At 42.7% G+C, this 23,834-nt stretch overlaps 1 protein-coding gene across 1 annotated transcript in view; it reads left to right on the forward strand.

Moving 5' to 3' along the window:
• Positions 1-23,834, forward strand: part of LOC104160826 (arginine-glutamic acid dipeptide repeats protein-like) — a 53,297-nt gene that overhangs the window by 21,276 nt on the left and 8,187 nt on the right. Inside the window, 6 exon segments of the mRNA XM_009699095.1 lie at positions 16,325-16,487; positions 18,729-18,821; positions 19,598-19,797; positions 21,005-21,166; positions 22,512-22,625; positions 23,597-23,828. Of these exon segments, the coding sequence (XP_009697397.1) occupies positions 19,720-19,797; positions 21,005-21,166; positions 22,512-22,625; positions 23,597-23,828 (586 nt within the window). The 5' untranslated portion in view covers positions 16,325-16,487; positions 18,729-18,821; positions 19,598-19,719.

The raw sequence follows: 23,834 nt of genomic DNA on the forward strand, positions 1-23,834 counted from the left end.
CCTGTCTACATCGCCCAGAAAATAAATTTTATAACACCAGACCAATGAGAGTTTCTTTGACATGTTGCTGTGATCTTGTGTGTTTGAGGTGGTGTGAGGAGCAGTATATTACAACGTGGTACTTAAATGGACATGATACGCTCTCTTTATCGTCATTCACTCATCGCCTAGACCTTGACGGGAAGACTTGCAGGGGCCTTTGTGTCCCCTTTTGGGAATGTCTGCCCCTCCTGATTCTAGAGGAATTGGAGGGAGGAAGAAAAAGTCTTGAGGAATTGGAGGGAGGAAGAAAAAGTCTTAAGGAAGGCTCAGAAAACAAAGCAGAAGGATGATTTGACAGACCATGAAGTTAGTCTTGTAAAGAGAAGACTGACTTCATCTCCTCGTTCTTTTGTGGGCCTTCTCTTCTGGCCTGACTAGTCTTTCTCCAGGTTCTGTGAAATGGGACAATATCTCAGCCTATTCTGTAAAGGTGCTGTGGAGATAAAACCACTTCAGATTTAGGAAAGATCACACCAAAGCTTAATTGTAGGAGAGGTTTTGTAAGGGCTGGGGTAGACAGGGAAAGGAAAAAGATAGGAGCTGGAGGATTCCCAGGGCGATTTGTCATACGGTGTCAGCGTGGCCTTTCTAAGCTGGCCTTTTTACTACGAGTTTGATGTGATGGAGTGGCATACAGAGAAACCCTTTACAAAAGTTACAAGTATTCAATGGCTGCAGGAAACGTGAACTTGTGCACTACATGTGGTTGTTTGCTGAACTTGGCCCTGAGCCCAAGCACTGTGTTAAACACTGATCTTGTTTCGCAAATGGAAACCTTCCACAGTTAGAAGGAAAAATGAGAACGAGTCCCCACCAAACAAACTTTGGCATTCCGGTTTTCAAACTTACACATGGCAGTGAAATCGATGCACTGAACATCCATCTCAAGCTTTTTTTCAGTGTCATTGGGTCTCTGCATCTTTCTGAAGAATTTATTTATAACGTACTATTTTGCTGTAGTAAACCAGATCCAACTTAATCATAGATGAAAGCTGGCGTTGCTATGTCTAGGGCCACAGGTTGGCTGGTTTGTTTGCAGAGGGGAGAAATCTGTTCTTAGATTCTTTCAGGGGAGCGAATTCTTAAACTAACTCGGCGCGTACCCACTTCTAGCTAATGGAGTTTTCCATGCAGTAAGTCACGAGTTCTTACTTCACTCTGATTTCAGCTCATGTAATACTAATGATTTTATAGGTGATCACTAAAAATGAAAGTATTATTGCACACAAAGTTAAGGTGGGAAGTCCGAGCTGGCAGTATAACCTTAGTCTAAAGTATGTGCTTAAAGGTAAAACCAAGTTTACAGTTGCAGTTCTGCTTGCTACTACCACTTCGGTTTTGTTTTTTTTTTTTTCCTAGTGGTGTGTTTAAACTCTGTCTGTTATACCTTTGTAGATTCACGATGGAAATGCTAATTTATATTTTCAAGTAGAGCCTTCTGTGTGGCACCGCTGTCGTTAAAAGATATGTATATTGAGGGCTGATTTGTGAGTGTCATTGCTTTACAAACCTGCAGTCACTATTAGGAAGCAATTGAAGGTAGAGGATTCCAGAAAAACAAAGAAAATGCGGTGGGAAATTTTGGTGGGTAATAGGTATGGAAGTGTCTTGTTGAAAGTGCAGGATGGTTCTGTGAGTCATTTTATTTGCAAATAGTGCAGCGTATAGGTTGCCCTCTGGTAAACGTATGAAGATTCATATACCAACAATTTCAGAAACTTTGGGGCTACAGCTTATCAGTTAATAATGGAGTATCCTTTTAAGAGCCACGCGAGTACAAACGTATGCTAGTAGGCTTCACTTTCCCTCAAAGGAGGCGAACAAATACTGGTGTAACCTCTTTTTTTTCTTGTTGTTTTGAAGTTCTCAATTGTAAGTGGTTCTCTCTTAGTTTCTGACACCTTAGTTGCTGTGTTGAATACAAGCCACTGATTAAAACGATCGCTCACTCTGACTGGTGGTAGGCATCAACGCGCTGCGACTGTTAGACGTTGTAGTAGGGAATAACTGGTGTAATGCTCCCTGCGTTTGGAATATCTCATCAGTCAGTCTCTGTGTTTCCAAGGCACATTGGCATAGTCGTAACTGTAATAGTAAAGAATTTCTGAGCTCTTACTGATGCAACTGGAATGAGATCTCAGTGTTTAGAAAGGGGTGATGAGAAACAGATCTGTGCGATGGAGGGCTGGGTGGGCGGGTGAGTCTAGGCGAAGTGTGGTGTGGTGAGAGCCGTCGAGCATCGTTCGGAGGAATTGGTTATATAGTTTTTCATATCTAATAAAGTAGTACAACGAAGCAGTCTTCCTCTTAATCTTCAGAAGATGACTGACTGGGTAAAAATGGTATTTCATTCCTCTTTGTCAGGAACTTTCTCAATCTCTGCCTAACTTGTAGAAGAACTCAGGAAGGCAGGTAGAGACAACACAAGCCTAATACCTGTGAAGAGGGAAATAAACCTGACTTCATTAACATGAGGGAGTCGAGCTTTTCTTGGGTAGTAAAGTGAAATGTAGAGGGAAGCGTGTCGGGGAAGCAGAAAGGCAGCTCTAGAGTAAGGGTGTCGGAGCGTTGTAAGGAAGAGGTTAGGTAAGTGGCAGTCCGGCTGTATAATGGGCAGTGCCCTTGCTTGGCAGATTTCCTGGGGTCTGCGCTGCTTTTTCCTCTGGCGTAAGAATGCAGGGCCCGAACAGGCCTGGGGGGATTGTTGAATCTAAAGTTCTGTTGTCACAGGCAACCATCTCTCAAATCCCTTTCATGAACGGATCAAACTTCATATTAAAGCTCGTAAGGTCTATAGCCATTTGTTCTTTTGCCAATACTGCCCTTTTGCTTTAATGGCTTTTCTCTCTCCCTGGTGGATAACTGCATGCGGAGCTACAATTCTGTGTAATAGGTATTGTGCTGAGCCAGATAGATGAAGATGCCTTTGCTAATGCTGCAACTGCTTTATGTCATCCACTGGGTCAGAATCTGAAATTTGCCCAACTTGTGAGAAATAGCTATTAGAAGGTTAGCTTGCCTGGTGGTGTGAATCAGAGCTCTTGGGTTTTACTCCTGTCTCTGAAATCTCTGGTTCTGAGTGGCGGTTGATTTTTGGGTTGATGAAAAATGCTATTGCCTTAACTTCCTCGTTCCATCGTACTGCTTTCTCTCCGCTTACATGGCTCTTCTGTCAGAGGTTAGCCATCCCTGTAGAGGACGTGACGGAAAGGTAAAAATGAGCCCACTGTTTCATTGCAATTGTCACTGTAGACTGAAATCAATGACATTTTTAAGTTAGAATGCTTTGTAAAATTACCTGTGGCAGCCCTGTCACCTGTCCTGACACCCCTGCTGTGGACGTGGGCCGTGTACAGGGAGGACAGGATTAATGGCAGCAGCCCGATTTCATCTCCAAACTCACTTCGATATGATTTGCAGGACCTCGGGAGTCAGAGCCCTAAGTCATGCCCCAAAGTCCTGGTGTTCTTTTTTTCTTATCCCTAATTGTGAAGTGGGGATCAAATCCACTTTCCAAGGGAGCAGGTAGGATTAATGCTTGCTGGAGACACCAGGGCGGAACGCAACTGTAAAGAATTAGCAATTTCTTCCACTTTTGAGCTCACTGTATAGGTATTACAGTAAGCTACAATGAATTGGTCTTTCTAATACTGCTTTGCAACTCTTACCATTGTCTTTTAGTTAAATTTTGCTTGCTAAGGGTTTTTTTCCCAACAGAAAGAATTTGAGACTGGAGGGAAGCAATAATAACTGAGGGATAAGCAGCTTACGTGGCAGTTCTGTTGTGGTTTGGAGGGGTGAGGGAGTTGCTTGATGTCCTGCTTCAATATTCCTCTTTTTATATATTGCTCTGATAAACAGGAGAACACTTATGTACCCCTCAACCCTCCACACTTAATCTAGAAAATCTCCTGGTTTAGAGAAACGTTCTTGGGGAGCAGTAAAAGGAAAACAGCTGTTGAGGGATCAGATCTGCGAGAAGCCAAGTCTGTTTAAAATCAAGGCTAAATGACAGGGGTGTCTGTCTGAGAGTTTGTGTTTGGGAATTTGTTGCTTTGTCGGTAACTCGGACCGAATAGCAGAGAAGGAACCCGTCCTCCTTAAAGCGCTGTGTGTGTCGTGTGTGAATGACGTTTTCAGTGATAAGCCTGGTAGTTTGTATGAGTTCATTTGATACTTTCCAGGTGTAAAATGGATGGCTTTCTTCCTCCATCTGACTTGTGCAGGTGTTGGGCATCCTGTGATAGAGATTTTTATTAAGAGGTCAAATTCTAGCTGTCTTCAGCGTGGAGTCAGGGGCTTTGATAGTTTTCATCGTGAAATAACCGGTTGTGAGGACTTTGAGGACAGCTTCAACAAAAAAAGGGATGGAGAATGTTTCTGTTTCCGGGTGATTGCATCTTCACTTTCCTCATTAGCAAGGAGGATTATTTTTACGAGGTTTGTTGCCTCCTGTGTGATTTTCAGTATTTTCTGACTGCTGTTGTTTTTTAATATGACTTTATAATAAACGATTAAAACTCAGCAGCTCCCCTGTAGGTCATGAGCTGCAAGGGAGGAAGCTGTGTGTCAGGAGAGATAACGCATACATTTGACAAGCCAGGCTTTGGGTGATTCATCACAGATGTGTTTGGAAAACCTAAAACATCTGTTACATTGAAATGTGGAATGCAGGTCAGCGTGCAGACACATCAGCAGTCTGAAATGGTGCTGCTGGTGGCAAAGTCTCAGAACTAAGTGGACCTTCAGTTCTTCTTTCTATATTTAAATAAAAGCAGTTACAGAATGTGACATTTGAGAAACAAATGGTTAATTGCTTACTTAGCTTTCAACTCTTCTTGACCTATTGAAACAGGAAAATCTGATCAAACTTTAAGAATTTTTATTTACTTTCTTTATCTGAGTGGTTTTGTTTCCTTGGTTTTGTGATATGTTATCTTCTTGGCGACCGCTGCCTGCCCGGGAAGGAAATGGGGCTAGGACTGCCGAGCACGGCGCAAGACATCTGTGCTCTTCATCTAGAGGCAAAAACCCACTCTGCAAAGGAATAAGGGGACAAAAAGGTATCTGACGTCATGGGAATGAACTCCTGCTGAGAATGACATCAGGTTCCAATAACAGATTATGGCAAGAATCAGATTTGGTTTGAAACCTGATAATATAATATATTCGAAGTTAACCCAGGGAAGGCATGAACCAGACCGTTTCATACAAAGAAACAAGCAGAAGTACCAGCTGTCATTAACAGGAGAACAGTGGCCCATAAGATGTCGTAGGATTTACACATTTGACTTACAGAGAAGCTGCAGCAACTTGGGGATCGGAACTTTTTTCCAGACCATCCAAGGTGCCCCAGAAGTGTGGAGTGCTGTAGTCTGTTCGACCTGAAACACTTGCCCACGCAGGGACAAATTGATGGCTTTGAAACTGGAGCTTGAAAGATAGCTAGAAACTTCTTTGTTAAATGTTAGGGACTCCAGTGTCTTCTCAGGTACGTTGAGCCAGGAACTTGTATCGCAAGATGTAAGCACTTAACCGTTTGAAATAATCTTTTCAGATCCGTAAAATGGCATCTGTCTTATCACCGTGTGAATGCCCAGCTGATGAGAAGGGGAATTTGCTGAGCTATGTCGTGGTTGTCTCTTTTAGCTAATGAAGAATGTGAATGCGTGGGGGTTATTGTGTTGCCCCTCTCCAATATTCTAGTGAGAGAAAACCTTTCTAATTCTGCTGAGCTCAAAGGCGGTGTTTTCTGTCATCCCTTCAGCTATGGGTCAGTGTCACTCGGGTGAGCCCGAGGCATCGGGTGGAGTGCTGCAGTAACGCAGAGTATTGATTCGAAGTGACAAAGAACTGGAAGTGGTTTGTTTTAAATACCAACTTGCGTTTCTGCTGTGAAGTAGTCAACTAACAGAACAAATAAAGCTAACAATTATAACACAGGAAATGTTTTGGTAAGCATAGTTTGATTCTGTTTGTAAAATCATCATCATGCAACAATAAAAATATTTTTAAAGGTGTAAAACTGTTTTAGTAATGGCAAGCCTAATTTCAATTCTGCAGAATTAGAAAACAAATTGACATACGTATACCTTACTGAAATGCAGGAGGATTAAGTTCCCTGCTGAATAGTAGAATTAAGTTTTTAATACTTTGTTTAAACAAAAATTATGAAAGTAGAAAATGCTGCTGTCCTTGTGTTTGGAATGTCACTTCCTGCACACGCATGAACACCCTCAAATTGCTCTTTCATTTAAGTTAATTAACATTGACATGCAAACCACAACAGAACGTCGTCTGGTTGGGGATGAAATTACCAAAGTCTGTCAATATTTTTTGATTGATTTGAATGGCTGATTGTACTTGATATAGTTCTCAGCCCCTATATAAAGTCCATAAAATAGAGGAACTGCGGTGGTTGAAGGACCCTTTTTCATTTTTCTGGCAGCCATTACACGCTGCCAGTACAAAAACATTTTTTTTCTTCACAGTCCTTTCCCAAGCTCAAAAATGGATTGCCCCCCCAGCCACTGTCATTCAATTATCACCTCAGGAAATGCAGAGATATAACTGATGATCCCTTTAAAACATCCTGCGGTATTCCACTCCTCCCATCCTTCATTTTTCTTCTCGCTTCAGTCATTAAATGTAACATTGCCGATGTATATTTTATAGGGTGACCCTGACGGCTGTCGCTTTGAGGATGTGCAGAGATAATAAGATTGTGGATGTAATGAAGGGCAGATAAATAGAAAAATGTTTACGGGATGGAGTGTGGTAGTTTTAACTGCTTTATGGCTTGCTTCTCTCTCATATACACGCCCACATGAACCACCACTGATACCTTTGCTTTAAACGGTGAAAATGTGATGTATTACAGGCACTGAGAATGATACCGTTGTGGTATACCAGTAGCAGTGAAATGTTGGGGTTTTTTTGTCCCACACCTGAAGTCTAGCAATATGCAGCCAAAAAGCTTGAATTATTGAGCTGGTACGAAACAAAAGTGCAGTTAAAGGAATAATGTATCGGTGCTTGGCACCTTCATTGAGAAAATCCTGTTACTTGTATTGTGCTGCTAAATTCTCGATGTCAGTGACATTGATGGAAAGTGTACATGAAGGGGGAAGGACACGATCCGGTGCAGACTGTGGTGAGCTCTGCTCGGAAAGCTTTTCTGAATACCTTGCATTTAATTTATCTGGGTATTTATCCCACTCTCCTTTTTGTCCTGGTGTGTGAGCTCCAATATTGAGAACTTCTAGTTAACAAGAGACTGGCAGTGAAAGATGTTGCATGAAACATCTGTGAACCCCAGGACTTTGATGTGGGTTGTAAAATGGAATGAAAGAGTTGCTGGCTCAAGAAAATAGGAACTTAGCCCATCTTTGCGAAAAGCATGTAATCTCTGTTCTTCAGAACTATATTTTGCTTGATTCACCTGGCCCATGTGCATTTTGTTAGGGGTAGCGCTTTGGGCATCGAGATGTAAATGAAAAGGGAAAAAGGTGGAGTATTTGCATTTTCTGGGGAGAACAAACGGGTGTGGAACAGTGGGTTGGAAGGAACCCACGATGTATGCCAACCTGAACCTCAGTAGGAAGAGAGATGCCCTGGCTCCGCAGGGGCTAAATCACATTCTCCAGGCTTCGTCTGCATGAAGCAGTTCGGACTCTGTGCCAGGTGAAAACATCACGTCGGTGCTGAAGAATTGGGGTGCGCTGGAATGGGTGAGCCCTCTGCGCTGCAGTTTGGGCAGCTGTGCCTGGGCAGAGGCTGGTAGAGGTGTGGGAAGGCGAGAGATGGAGGGTGAGCTTAGGAGAGGAGGGGGGAGAAGTGAAGTGATTGGAGTTAAAAGTGATGGTCAAGCAAATCAGGATTTCTAACCACAGACATTTTGATAATGTAAGTTGGGGGAGCCGAGTAGAAAATACATCCTTGACAAATGTGTATAAGGCAAGCAGGTTCTTAATTCTTTCGCTGTTTTGATAACCTCTTGGTTGATCAAGCGCCGGAGATCCCTGTGGGGCGTACCTGGTGACACTGGCGGTGGTTACACAGTCCTGGAGAACTAGAACTGACACCATTAAAGATAGGCTCTAATAATTAATAGTGGATGCAGCCAACACTCTCTGAGTTCCTGTGGGGATTAGGAACTCTGTTGATTAACAAAGAGGGAGTCTCTGGAGGAAGAAGCTTTAATTACAAAAGCTTTCTTTTCGTTCTGGCCTGACGTACAGCTGGAGAGTGGGTCAGCAGCTTTAACTGTGGCTGAGGCTTAAAACAATGCGCTAGTGTGCTATGCGTTTGTTTTTGCAGAACTGTTAAAGCTGGTACTTAAATCCGTAAAAATGGAAAAGATAAAAAAAAGAATTCTTTGCATAGAACAGATAGCAAGGTTAAATTCCATCATATGCTAGTTATGTTATTTCCTACCAGTCCCTGGAACCTTAATTACAAACACTGGAAAAGGCAAGCAAATGAACTACATGAAAGGTGTGAGTTAGATGTGGCACAGAGACACGTTATTGGTGTTTTTTTCAGGCTATGGACAATAACATTTAGATTTCTCTGTGGCTTGCTAAAACCGTACAGTCAAGTGGTAGGAATGGAACAAGAATATCCAACTGAAAGAAAAAACAGCTTGTATTGAGGGCAAAAGGAGAGCTGAACTGTTGAGGAACAGTCAGCCATGAAGCACACATAAGGATGGCTAAAGCTACGCGATAGGCCTGGCTTTGAATTCCGAAGGAATTTTAGAGCCTGACTGTCAGTGATGGAGCTGTTCGTATGGTTTGAGGTTAATCAGTACAATTGCAGTTCTCACACGGGGTTGATCTTGGCCTATTTATAAATCTTCTCATTGTTTCTGTACACTCTAAAACTTAAAAAGGATGTGCTGAGACTTAACCTGTAAATACTTCGTTGACTTTGTCATGAAAGGAAAGATAGAGTGGTTGAGTGTTACTGTAGATAAATGTTTGTTTCAAATGAGAGATGATTTACATCCTATCTTGTGTATTTCTTTCCTTTTTTTCTCCCCACTTTGCAGTCCCTGTTCACTGACTCTTGGCTACTAGTGATGCCAATACTCTTTGTGTCTCTTGCCACTTCCAGTTCCCATGCATCGTTCTGTTGTAAGAGTTAGGTTGAGTTTACGCTCACCCATTGCGTTGTGGTTTGTCTTTGTGTTTTTGTTTTTCAAATTATGTGTGAAGGAAGGCAAATATATTCTCTTGGGAGAATTACAAAAGTGATCTGTGTGTTTAGGTAATGTGAAAAATGAAATTATCTTAGCCTCTTCACTGCTTAAGGAACTTCGGAGTGAATTCTTCAGGTTCCAGACTGGTTTCAGTGCTGTCAGGAGTGACACCATTCTCTAGTGACGTGTTGTATCATACGCCTGTGTCAGCTATCTAAATAAAAGCATACGTTGTAGGAGATAGAGGCTCCCTCTTCCTCTGGGCTGTAGAGGACGAAGCAGGGTAGCAGCGCTCATTTGGCAGAAACAAATGGAAAGCATAAAGCTGTATCTGATTGCAGGTTTTTTCCACAACAAAATGAAATCCAGAAAATACAGGTGGAGCCTTGGCTGGGTTCCCAGGAAATCTGTGACTGTTCCTGTATCGGGGATGAATTGGCAGCATAAAAACCCAAGGAGTTAGCCTGGGTTTCTTATATACCTGTCTCCTCTTTTGATTCCCACTGGGCCAGCCTGTTTTGCCAGAAGTTCCAAATAAAAAACGAACCCAGCTAGCTTACCTTGCTGTTTGCAGAACAAGGAAACAGAGTATTAGGACAGCCAGTCTTCTCCTAAAATTGTCGGTGGAGTTGTTAGCAGAGAGCAGGGAGAGAAGGCTGTCTTGCCATCCAAAAGATAATAAATGGCTAGAGGAACTGCCAGATAAAATGCCTATACTTTTAAAATATGCTAGAGAACTGAGACACCTGCAGGATATTCCTTAGAGAGCATCCCATGGTTTTTAATGTGTTTTTTGTAGTGTTAGTGAAATATTGCTTGGGTTTTAAAAGCCGCTCTTAAAATTTCAGTACTGTTTTAGATTATGCAGTATTCCTGTGCACCCAAGATGGACGTTAATCAGTGCTACTGAACAAGCTGCTGAGACTTACTGCTTAATTAGAGCATGTGCAAACCTATTTGTCATAGTTGGCAGAGGCATGTAGACCAAGCTTAAAATTGTAAAAATGCCTAGGTTCAGCTCTTCTGAGCTGCACACAGCTGCTGTTCTTTCTCTTCCCTGCTGCGTTTTTTCAATACTTTAACTTGTTCAGACCAAGACAAGGGTTCCAAATTTTCTCTGTCTGGATATAGACTCCTAGCAAGAAATAGCCGTGCAACGCTCCCTCCTCGCTGTCGCATCTCCACCTTGATGCGGTGGGCTGTGCTGTTCAGGAGGTCAGAGGGTTTGTGCCGTGATTGTGCCAGCCTGTTTGCGTACCTTGTGCCTCTCGTAGTAGCAACGTTGGGGTATGGAGACGTGCGTGATGGGGGGGACTGATACCCTCAATTTTGTCTCCCAGTCTAACAGTGTGCAGCAGTATTCTAGGTTGTTCTCGAAAAGTTTCAGGAGGCAACCTGGAGGTGACAGAGAGCGTTACACTGGTCTGTACTGGAGGTGTGTAGTATAAAACTCCCATTATACAGAACTGTACATGTGTAGTTGGTTTTCCTGGTATGCCCCTTGGCATGCAGGCAGTTGAGCAGATGTTGTAACCCAGACTGTTGGAGCCAGGGGATTCAACGAAGGATGGAGGCACTGGAAATGGTGTTTTTAGCACAAGACTTTAGTAACAGGGAGCATTAGCTAAATCGAGTTGACTTAATAAAATCTTGATGCCTTCCAGAAAGATTGTGAATTCATTAAGGCCACAGCTGGACAGTCTGTTCCCCCCTGGTCTGCAACGACTAGTTTATAGCCAGTGAAGAGAGTTGTCATTTACCTTTTCTTTTTAATTACTGTAAAGCTATTCCCCTCCTCCGCAATTTTTATTTATTTTTTTTTCCTCCCCCGGCAGAGCAAGGCTCTGGGGAAATTAAACAGCAATTATGATGTTTGCTCACTCTGTTATACCATAACAGATACTTGAAGGTAAGTTGATGTGTTTGTGTGATTGGCTTCCATAGGAGCAGGCTCTGCTGCAGCAGGGCTATCAGAAGCTCTCAAATCCAGAAACGCATACAGTGTTAATCCTTTGTTTACCTAAGGCAAGACTAAACACAAACATGGGGCATAGCTTATATTGTGTATTTTACATTTGAAAACTACTGATAAGAAGTGAGAAACCAGGGTGTGCGGCACTGACTGACGCTCCTGTTAGTTTGTTAAGGGTATGGAAGGGTTGGTAAGGCCTGCCCTGGCCTTTGGTGGTGTGGGTTGGAGAGCTTGGTTGAGCTGCAAAAAAAATACGGGTGAGAACAGTGGGTGAAAGTGGTGGGAGAGGTAAGAGAACGGTGCCAGATGCCAAGGAGGTAATGTAATAAATGCAGATGGCCTGTGCGGTGCAAGCAGGGTGGTGGCTTAGGGAGGACGTGGGCTGTCGGGCACTGCAAGACTCGGCTGTCGGCTCGGCCTCCAGGGCTGAATTGCCGAGAAAGTCTCACTGCCACGTACTCCTGCGGGAGTGCATCTGAACCATTTCTTTCTCTTTAAAAATAATCCCGAGAACAGAGCTGGAAGGAGGTGAAGCATGACTTTTTTTCTATGTACCCTACAACATGGGGTGAAACGGCCTTGGCAGGAGAAGGCAGGAGATTTGAGTTGTGAGCGCCAGATGTATTTCAAAATTGATGAAAGCTGAACCATGGTTTTTAGTGAAGAACATATCCCCTCTGTCTTGTGAAACTTCAGTGAAGGGGAAGTAGATGTTCTTGAGGAGAGGTGGCATTAAAAGCCTCAACAATGCTTCTCGTTTTGTTTTATATGTGTTTGAGAAATTGCTTGGGGCAGTTAATCAGATGTTCACGTAGAAAACTGGAGTTGTGTTTGCAGAAGAGAGATGGCATTGTATCAAGCGGAGGTGAGGCTGTTACTATGAACAACTAAGCAGATTGGGAGAGAACCGAATCTCCTCTCCACGCTGATGGAAAATGCTGTTCTTTGATGCGGTTGATCTGGGAGGGCACTAACAGCATCTTTCTTGGATGTGGCACAGTATGGGAATTAGAGCCGCTCATTTGAGGGGTGATGTTGGAGTACCTCTGGGGGTCATTTTATTGGGATGTTCCTTCTAACATATTGGATTTATCAGTAAGCGATATAAATGGATAATTGTGTCAGCAACATCAGTATCTGGGGGTCTGAGAGATGAGGTGGGTTTGGGGGACAGGAGGCACCCCATTAACTGTTCTGGTGAAAGCAGCAGCGACCTGGACATGGAAACCCTTCCTGCTGGACAGTTGCCTCAAAATACTGGCTATGTTACCACCAAACATCTGGAATGTTACGACTGCTCTGGTTCATTAGACTGGGAGCTTTGCTGAAGAATAGTTTTGCGTGTGGTAACAGGGACTGCTTCATTGAACGCTCCTGTTTCTCATTTCCGTATGCATTATGGGTTGTCTGTCTATGTGCAGCCATATAAAATTTTGCTACTTCACCTTTGAAGCAGTGATAAGCTGGGCTGTGCGTCGCATAAGTTTACCATTTCATTGTGAGGCTTTGCGGTGGTTCTTAATGCCTGTTTTAGTGGTGGTCCTAGAGCTTGATTAAACAGGAGCGTGTTACTGGGTGCAGGGAAGAGAAAGGGCTGACAGAAGAGGTTGGATGATGCTTAGTGGCAAAAGGAGATGGTCTCCTCCTAACTTCAGATGGTCTCTGCTCTTCAAGCCACTAAACTGGATTAGTGACGAACAAGGTCACTGTTTCAAGCAGCAGGTTCAGCCCTCCCTGAACTTGGCTTGCAAGCCTTGGGTTTTCTCTTCCACCATCAGCCAGAGACCTCAGCACAGGTAGTAGTTGCCTCAGTGGTCTCACCCCTTCCTTAATTTATCTCTGAAGTTTGGAAATGAGGGGTTTGTCGCTCTAAGTTGAATAAATATAATGATACAATGAAGGATGGTCCAACCTCCTTCATCTTGTGTGATGTTAATGTGAGTGTTGCTAGCAATACCCGATTCCTGGCACAAAAAACTTCAAAGGAGACATACAGTGTATTTGCAGGTGGTTAGGTTAGGACCGTTCCCCTGGATGTAGACCTGCTACCCAGAAAATCAGATTCCGAGCAGCTCTCTGAGCCCTCCTCCCCCAGTGATCAAGCAGCAGACTGCCTCACCTCGTCGGGCTGTTCGCAATTATCGTACAGAGGTGTAGGATCCGTTGGCTGCGAGACCTTGTGGTGAGGTGAGGTGAGATCGCCAGGAACAAAATGATCATTACAGGGCATTCATGTCAGCAGCGTTTATGCTTTTCTGTTTGCTTGCAAGCAAAAACAGTTACTTTGCAAGGCTGCCTTTTGTAAAAGGGCCTCTTGATCAATGCTTGCCTGTGTTAATGTTTCAGTAGGCTATTGATTTCTCCAACAGCTTTTGTTCCCTGAATTTATGTGCGATGGGTTTCGGCAGCGCGCACTATGCATGTTTGATTAAAGTTCGTTTGACTTCACTTGCAGTGAAGCTGGAAGCTGTTTTTACTCCCTGTTTGTAGAACCAAAGCTTTCCTGACTTACTCCTTTGTGCTCAAGCTTCTGCCACCCATGAGTCACCAGAACGCTCTTTCTAGTCCTTCCAGACTCGCTCCGCTCCAGCATTTAATCCCTTAGGAAGACAATACCATATTAGATAGCCAGGCAGCTAATAAGATCTGGCATGGAATTATTTCAGTGTAGTACCTGTCTAACCTGGGTGTACGTAGCTAACGTTAACATTCTCCGTGTGTGCTTCCTCTCTCTCTGACTTTCGCTTCACCGTCTTTGTCAGAAAGTTGAGTCATTTACTGAGTCATGTCGCTGTGCAGTATGACGATGAATTTGAAGTACAGATTATTCTCTGTCCTTTAATATATCCATATTTCATAGATGGGGTAAAATTAGTTGTTGAATAAACTTCTCTTTCATCTTCATCTGCATGCAATTGTGACTGCAGTTTTGGGAGGATCTCGGGGGAAAGAAGCATTGTGATCATGAAGTTAGTATTTTTTATAAATATACACTATTTCTTTTTTTAAAATTTGGTTTATGATGTACTGCATGTATAAGTTGTTAAACTTCCCTTGGGTCCTGATGGGTTTGTGATGTGTAAATAAAGCTCACATAGGTTCCCATTTCCTATTTTATGATGGGAGGAAAACAGGTTGGTTTGCACTCTGCTGTTGCTGTATGTCAGAGGACACGTTAATTCACTGACATAAAGACATGGGATTTACCGACTTGCTCCTTGGTGCTGACACCTCAGATCTGATATAAATGAATTTATAGGTAAAATGTGACTGGTTTCATTTGCAAGAGACTTTCTACCTCTGAAAAGCATTGCATAAGCTTTTCTGCAGAGCGTCATCCGTCTCCTGGCACAGGTCACGTCCTCAGTTTGACAAACAGTTGTGCCGGATGGACTTTGAGCCCACTTAATGCACTCAAAGTAAAATGGTATTTCTAAAGCAAACACGTTCAGTTGAACGTGCGGTAGCAGAGCAGGGTGCTGGGTGTCAGAACTCTGCGTTCTTCCCAGATCTGACATAGCTTGAATGCTCATCACCAGCCTGCACCCATTTTAGTTTTAGATGCTCTTCAGGAAAGAGTTTCTTTGTCTTGATTTGGTTTTTTTAATAGAGCTTTTGTCCTTCAGAATCAACAATTCTGGGTAATGATTCATTTTGCCCACTTACTCCTTCCTCCTCCTCACCAAGGATCGCTCTGAATACAGTTTGGTGTGAATATTGTTCGGGTCTGTGGTGGAGATCGGTAGCATCCATCCCAGTGCGTAGCAAAGCAGATTAGAAATACATCTCTTCCGTCTGTTGCCAGAAATCAAAGTTGCGATTGTGTTCTTTTTCGTTTCAGGTGTTTCTGTTTTTAAATTGGGCATTGGTAAAATTCTTAAGTGTCTTAAATGTCAGCAATTAACATCTAGAGCAACATCCTCCTTTTGTCTTCCGAGTGTTTCGGTGGTACAGATACTGGTTACGGCCGTAATTGCTTGTTTGAGGCCCTTGGGAGAGTTTGGATTAAGGGTGTGTCTTTATTAGAGTTAACTTGAGTGATCTGCCCTGAGCACAGGCTGCAGGATTTCCCCACAGAGGGAGCAGGCTGAGGTTATGTTATTTGATCACATAAAATGCAGTTCAAAGAAACTCTTTTTATGGGCAATTCAGGTATGTTTGTTCTGATGTTGATTTTTTTTTTAAGGGGCTGGTTAGAACTTCTCCGTTTTTCTCTTGCAACTTGAAAGAAACAACACCTTTTACCTTAGAGGCAGACAAGTCGCCAGGAAATGATGGGTTTTCAAAGTAAGAGAAAAGAGATTAAAACCACATGCTGTTCTTTAGTTCGGCGTTACATCCGCTAGTTTGAATGGCAGCTGCTCCAGTTTTTGAATGTAAGCCAGATTCATTATGCTGTGAAATTATCACTCATTTCTCTAGGTGTGCTCTTTTAACGGCTTAATTAATTTAGATGTGGGCATATATATTCAAATTAAAACACGATTTACTGTAGTAGGGCTGAGTTACGGTTATAGACTTCTTGTTGAACACGTTTTTATTCTAACTTTCAGCTTCTTAAACAGGAATATTTAAAAATACCTACACGCGGCGTGTAGGTTGACAAAACGGCAGTATCCATTTGGATTGATCCTTATTCTTTCTGTAAACACCGGAGACTTCTTAGCGGTTATCAGTTCTTTGTTCTCATAACTGGCTGAAAGGTGGTACCTCTCCGGATGCGGTGCCTCCTGAGCCGGGCAGAGGTGTCAACAGGATGCTGGCAGCAAGGCGAGGGCAACCCTGCCGAATCCATGCCACCAGCAGTGCCAGCCGCCTTCGGGTGGAGGCTGGATACCTACAACCCAACCTCTTTTCTTTTCAAAGGGAGGAGTGAGAAAGCATTTATTTACTCCTGTTCCTCCCCTGCAAAAGCAAACAAAAAATAATGAGTTTTTTTATTTTTTTTTTCCTTCTGTCGTAGCTAAAGAATTCTTTTGTCTGGCTGAAATACATCATGAAGCTTTCAATAAAAATACATGCGCATGTATACAGAGAGCAAAAGGGAGGAAAAAAGCTGACAAGTCAGATTTGCATGCCCCTCTAACATACTCCTTCTGTATTTGCAGGGAGAACTAATCACCTTCTATTACTATTGGAAGAAAACCCCTGAAGCAGCAAGTTCTCGAGCCCACCGTAGGCATCGGAGACAGGCTGTGTTTCGGAGAATTAAAACTCGAACTGCTTCCACTCCAGTCAACACTCCCTCCAGGCCCCCCTCCAGTGAATTCTGTAAGTGGAAGCTAAAAGCAATGCATTTATCTTTGTTTAGATGCAGGGAGCAACAATAATGTAATGGTGCTGTACCTTCCAGTGAATGAAGCAAGGAAATGGAGTTCAGGCAGTTGCCCTCTCCTGTTCCTCTACCATTATGCTGGAATGTGGTAGGCGTCTTTGATCGCCAAGTGCTTTGTGCAGTTCTTAAACATAAAAGCATTCTGTAAGGATGGAAACATTGCCCCGGTACTGAATTTCCCTACTCTTTTCTTGGTTTTGTGTTGTGTTTTCTCCAGACTTATTACGGTAATGGGAATTAGAGAATGCAAAAAGAAGGAAGTCCTTCATCCCTTTGGAAGGAAGTCCCTTTCATCCTTACTTGGTGACCCGTACCTTCTGCTTGATCTCAGACTGTGTGCTGCAGCCAGCACCGTTGTATTTTAATGCGTCTGGGAAGAACTTTGGCCTTGACTGAAGCAGAAGTGTCTAAACAAAGAGTAATTACCCAAACCAGTGAAATATACTGCATTGCAAAGGGTTATGATTAGTAATGTCCATATGAATATGGACATTGAAAGTTTACATATAAACTTTTATCCTTATGTAAAAGACTTATGTTACCCTGTGAGTTTTAAGTCTTTCTATGGACTAAACCCAGGATGTTTCACATGCCTTCTGAAGAAAAGGGACTATATGGAAGGCAGAAATTGGCAGACCCTTATTAATATGGGGGAGGTAGAGGATGTGGTGAGCAGGGAGGACAGACAATTCTGTCGAGGGTATCAGTGAAGTAGTAAGAAAGGGCTATTAGCTTCTCCTTGCTGAAACTGTTAGGCTTTATTGCTGATTTGTGTGCACAAGAAGTGAGGATCTTGACCCTACAGCTCGATCCGAGATACTGGGCACTTCAGAGCGCGTGTGGCTGGAAGGACCCATCCGTATGGATCTAACCGCAGAATGAGAATCAAAATCAATTTAGTAGAAGAAAGCAAGTTCTAGCCTGGTGTCGATTTTGCAGTCAGGGTTTATACACCTGCAAGAATTAATGTAGAAATTATGGTAGTGCTAGCAGCTACTGCTGTTAAATGGGACCCTGTGTTAATTTGAAGGGCAATGAGTAGATGACAAACGCTAATGGCAGGTACTGTAGAATCCCTCCCTCTCTGTAACCTGCGTGTATTACAAAATACCCTCTTGGAACCTTGAAAATCGGTATTCTTGCATCAAGGACTTCTAATTAAGCATTTGAAGAAAAGAAGCCATAGGGCTTTCTGCTTGTGACAAATTACAGACTTGTTATCTTGTGAATTTATAGTGGTGGTGCTAGAAAAATGCAGTACTCTCAATGAGAAAGGATTTACTCCTGAGTTGTTTTAGAAGATGAGACAAGATACAGTTTTTGTGATGTCCGCAGATTTTCAGTGGTTTAGATGGTGCTTTTTTAGCTTACAGTCTTGTAATCAGCTAATTTGCTTTATACTGCTTGCCACAAAGGAAAGTGACCCTTTCCATATTCTCCACTTCTTTGAAACGTGACATTCTTGAAATGAAAGTTTGCCATGGGTTAAAACTCTTCAGGAGGCTTGCAATAAGGATTGGAAAGCTAGTAGTATCCTTGTAGTACCTCTCATCCAAGAGAATCACAACATGTTTTTCAAACAGGTGTATTATATGTAAGCACTGCTTCTTCCACCCACAAAACACATCTAGCTCTTGGGTTAAATATAGCTGCTGTCTAACAGAGCGTAACAGCGGTCCCCATCTGGTTTAGAAGATGAAGTCTAGAAACAAAATAAAAACTGGAACAGCCACCATAGTATCTATCCATGGAATCTAGTAAAGTAGGATTTAGGTACAGAATATTTGATTTTAAATTTGACCAGGTTCTAGAGGTAAACCTCCTTTCTCTTGAAAATTGTGCTTTTGGAACACAGCCTCTCTAAGTGTAAACAGTATTTGAACGACAACTTAATTGGAAAAGTACTGTGTACTGAATCAAAAGTTCTGTCTATTATATCACTTGTTGTGTTCCTGGAGTCCTCCTTTAATCTGTAGACTGATGAGGTCTGGCCTTGCTTAGTTTGCAAAATCAGAAATAATGGCCATCCAAGGCAAGGTGGTTGTAGGAAGTCACAAAATTTATGTGAGAACTGTTATTATTTAATAGTTACTTTAGCCGAGTAGGAGGAAATAGAAAATCCTGCTGAGTTTTTCTTTTCCATTTTCCTCTTCTTCCCTTGTTCTTTACTTATTCAGTGGACTTGAGCTCGGCCAGTGAAGATGACTTTGACAGCGAGGACAGTGAACAGGAACTGAAGGGCTACGCCTGTCGTCACTGCTTCACAACCAGTATGCACCTGATTCATTGCTGTATTTCTCTGCCTTCTGCTACTGCCTATTTAATGCAGGTTCATTCGAGCAAGAGCAGTTCGTGTGCATGTACAGCTGTTCAAAAAAAAATGTGGGGTTCACGCAGCTAAAATACGCAGCATTCCTAGCAGAGTTAATCATGCTTTGCCATTGCAAGTTAATACTGCACTGACAGATGAGAATCCTGAGAGGTAGACATTTATACAAGTAAAAACCTACATAGTCCATAATCTATGTAATCAATTTGTGATATAGCAAATCAATATTGGACTGTGACTGTCACACACAAAACTTCTTGACGCTGCACCAGATCTCTTCTGCAGTAGCCCCATTGCTGTTAGGTATTCCTGTGTGATATTTGGGTAAATGCATGGCATGGAAGTGTGAGCCCCAAAATAGGGACGGGAAGGAAATGAGAATTTCATAGCTCACTTCACTTTAAGAAACCACAGCTTTGGAGAATAATAGCTGCCTGTTAGCTCCCGCTACAGCAGATAAGGCTTCTTTCTTTATTTTCAAAGCTGTAGTTGCCTAAGTAAACAAATAGTTTGTAAATTGAATATTGAAGATGTGCACTGGAACACAGACTAAGCCTGGAAGAGGACAAAAGTTTTCCGGAGATTTCTCCAACTTTGTTGCCTGTAGAAAAGCAGCTCCTTTTCTAGTTGTTGTATGCTTTTTTAATAATGTAATGTGTTTGTGCTGAGTATCTGGTACGTTGCGTATTTCTAAGCTGTTGCTTTTCCTGCCCTAAGCCTCCAAGGACTGGCACCACGGTGGTCGAGAAAACATTTTATTGTGCACTGATTGTCGCATTCACTTCAAAAAATACGGAGAGCTGCCACCCATTGAGAAGCCTGTAGACCCTCCACCCTTTATGTTTAAGCCTGTCAAAGAGGAAGATGATGGACTTAGTGGAAAGCATAGCATGAGGACAAGGCGGAGTCGAGGCTCGGTAGGCTTAACACTCTTGCATTGCAGCTGCTTCTGTTAAAGAGGAGGTGTTTTCTGGAAAAAGGTAGTCACATTGCTAAAATGATTCTTTCTCCATCTTGCTTGTTTGCCATGGTATGTGCCTGCTGCTGAATTGGTGTATACGAGCATGAGATTTGCAGAGGTTGAGGCTTTCTTTGGAAAAAGGAGCTGAAACATCCCTTCTGCAAGTTCTAGTCAAACTTGTTATTTCCATGCTTTTAATGACTGGCAGTGGACTGTCATCATAAGGGGGCACTTGACCAGTGTATCATTACAAATGTTGTACTGGTATGTATCCTTCCAGCTGGATCCTGTCAGAGGTAAGCCCTTGGGCTTATTTTAAAGGAAGAGTTTAAAAAAATTAAATGCTATTCCTGTGGTCTCCTCGTATTACTGGAGTTAAAAATCTCTTCCCTACAGAAAACTGTAGTTTGTTTCTATGGTTAGTGTGCTCTGTCACAGAGTTTTTACTCGGGGTGAAACGCCGGGAGCCTTAACTGTGCGCAAGTCGCTTGTGAGAACTCTGACAGCAGCTCTAGTTAATTCGGTGTTTGGTTTGGGTTTTGGCTGGTAGAAAGCAGCAGATACGTTTCTTGTCCTTGCCCTCCCCTCTCTATCTTTCTGATCATGATGATATGACTATTGCCTCTAAATCTCTTGTGAGGCTACACTGTCAGGTCAGCCTGGCTTCGTTGTTTTTATGGTAGCCAGTCGTCTAAAAAATTGCTAAACTGGCATTAATTATTGAAATATGCTCTACTGTGATTCCTTATTGCATAGCAGGAGCACATTGAAACTGTGCTTTTAGAAACTGGTCTTGACTGCTTGAATGCCAACAGGTAGACTTTTTTTTTAATGGAATATGGGGGGTCCTCTCCTACCTCTTTCACTGTTGTGTATATGAACACTTGGAAATGTGCATCCCTGCGTTTTATGAAGAAAATCTAGCATGCAAACAGGAGCAGCTTTGGAACATCTTTCTAATGTTGTCATTTCTAGCAGTCACTACTAAATAAAATAATCAGCACTTAATGTTTTTGAGTAGACAAATTAAGGATTTGCCTCCTTTTGTTTTTCAAGCTCTTAGCAGGAGTGCTCCATCCATGCCCCTGCTGTAAGACAGAAAAAAATAAAGCAGTTGCACAAATGCTGACTTTGATACACTTTTATTTCTGTTAAACAAATAGATGTCTACACTACGTAGTGGTCGTAAAAAGCAGCCAGCCAGCCCTGATGGTAGAGCCTCACCTATTAATGAAGACATCCGTTCCAGTGGCCGCAACTCTCCTAGCGCTGCCAGCACCTCCAGTAATGACAGCAAAGCAGATTCAGTGAAGAAGTCCACCAAGGTAAGATTTTCCCATTCTTCTTTTGTGTTAGGACTGGACATCTGAGACCTCTTCAGTCAGAGAAATGAGACGCAGATTCTAGGAGGCAAGGGAATCTCTTAGTGACCTAGAAATTCCTACTTGTGTGGATAAGCAAAAAACTTAATGGTGCATCTGACTGATGCTTTGTTCCTGTACGTAAGGATGTGTAGTGATAAAAACCATTAAAGTACCCCCACATAACCTTACTGCTCTCATGATAATTTAATCCTTCAATTTCAGATGCAAATGTAAGCATTAGGCTCATGGAAATAATACAGATCAGAAATGCTATATTTGAGACAAGTAGACAGTTTTGGGGATTTTTTTTTTAAGCAGTACTTAATCTTTGTTTACAAAGGAATATGAATACGTCGTAACTGAGACTACTTCTGCTACTGTTTTTCTGTATGCATATTTGCTTCATTTTTCAGAGCAAGCTGACAGTTTAGTCTGTTTAAATGAATAAGTGCCTTTCCAAGAGAGTGCTGAAGAAACAAAGCCAGATGAAGCAGGAAGGCTTGCCATTAAGCAGTGTAAATTGAAGAGCAGCAAGTTAAAAATAAATATTTAAAAAAAAAAAAACACCAAACCAAAAAACAAGTCAAAACTGGAGTATGGAGCAAGTTTTCACATGATAAAACTGGGAACTTAGCAAAATTTGAAGTTAGGTTAGGTAATTATGTGATGTATAAAGCTGTCCCAGGCCATGAAAGAAGGTAGTAATCTTGTAATAGCTACTCACTGTTAGCCCTATATTTGAGGGGATGTAAAAATATCCCTCTCAGAATACCAGGAGTAAAACAAGACTTTCATGTAGTAGAAAGAGGCTTATCCTGTGCCTGTCTACTGCAGAAATCCTTGCTCCATCCTCTGTTAACAACTGGTGTTGGACTCTGTTAGAAGAGTATACTGGGCCGGTTGATCTGGTGTGAGTTCCTGATGGACTTGATTCTGCACAGCTGAAGACAACTGCTCTGTTTAAAATATTCCTTCGCTTTCAAAGCTCGAGACCACATCTGCATGATGAGGAATGCTTTACTCCATGTTCCTTTTTCCTACTAGCTTGTGTGGAGGGTTTGTGTGCAAGCTGCCCCTTGAGTTTCTGTCTGCAGAAGTAAAATTGCAGGCTGTTTTGGGTTCTCTCTTAAATTTGACCTCCATAGGGAGTGGCTGGAGCATTAGGTAGATGCAAGTCTTCTGGGAGCTGCTCCTGGCAGATGGCAGATACAGCAGCAGTATTAAATGTGGTAGCACTGGCATATGCTCCGTTTACTTTTGCCTTTACATTACTGGTAACTGTTGTGTTCTGCTTCGTTTGTGGCAGAAGATAAAAGAAGAGGTATCTTCTCCTCTCAAGAACTCCAAGAGGCAGCGGGAAAAGGCAGCTTCTGACACAGAGGAACCTGACAGGTCCAATGCCAAAAAATCCAAAACTCAAGTGAGTCCCACAGGGGAATATTTTCTCTTGGGAGAATGGTTTGAGAGTGGGAGGGGGTGCAAACCTGGTAACAAACCAAAATATGAAATCAATTTAAGCCACAGAAAATTGTAACTTAATCTGTGGCTGGAAAGCAACCAATGTTATAATATGTTCCTTCTGTTGAAAAACACTAGAATGATATGGGGTAAGTCCAGAAGTCCTTTTTTTTTTTTTTTTTTAATTTAATATCAATCACTTTTAATTTAATATCAATATCGACATCAACCGTGTAGGAGTACACTTGGATTATTTTCCACCCCCTATCCTCCCCAATTTTTTTTAATTGAGATTAATTTTTTCCTCTTCTGTGGCAAGTTAGAAGACCACCACTGCAGTTCTCTTAATTTAACAGTACCAAAGCTCAGTTGAAATACTTTCAGGATGTCTTTTCAGCTCCATGTCCCTGACCAGATTCACTCTGTGCACAGGATTTGGTAATTTTGGCACTGAGCTTTCCATATTACAGAATCACGGAACGGCTGAGGTTGGAAGGGACCAGAAGGTCATCTAGTCCACCTCCTCTGCTCAAGCAGGGCCACCTAGAGCCAACTGGCCAGGACCACATCCAGATGGCTTTTGAGTATCTCCCAAGATGGAGAGGCCACAGCCTCTCTGGGCAACCCGTTCCATTGCTTGGTCACCCTCATAGTGAAAAAGTGTTTCATTATGTTCAGGCAGAACCTCCGGTATTTCAGTTGGTGCCCGTTGCTGCTGGACACTACTAAAAAGAGCCCTACTGACCCTCTGTGCACCCTCCCTTTGGATATTTACGTTGCCTCTGCTGTTTTAAGTCCTGTGGGGTTCAGAGGGCGGTACTTGCACTTGTGTTTGCACAGCAAGTGTAATAGGTTGCATCCTATGGCATGCTGGTAATGTTCTTTGCGCAGTTTTCTCGTGCATGGTGGTTATCCTTCCCCCTCTCCCCGCAGGAGATCAGCAGGCCAAACTCTCCCTCAGAGGGTGAGGGCGAAGGCGAGAGCTCTGACAGCCGCAGTGTCAATGACGAGGGGAGCAGTGATCCCAAGGACATTGACCAGGACAACCGGAGCACGTCACCCAGCATCCCGAGCCCTCAAGACAATGAGAGTGACTCGGATTCATCTGCTCAGCAGCAAGTGCTGCAGGCGCAGCCCCAAGTGCTGCAGGCACAGAGCGGGTCTGGGCACG

This window comes from Cariama cristata, unplaced genomic scaffold, assembly GCF_000690535.1.
Source record: "Cariama cristata isolate BGI_N322 unplaced genomic scaffold, ASM69053v1 scaffold6500, whole genome shotgun sequence".
NCBI classification, from domain to species: domain Eukaryota; kingdom Metazoa; phylum Chordata; class Aves; order Cariamiformes; family Cariamidae; genus Cariama; species Cariama cristata.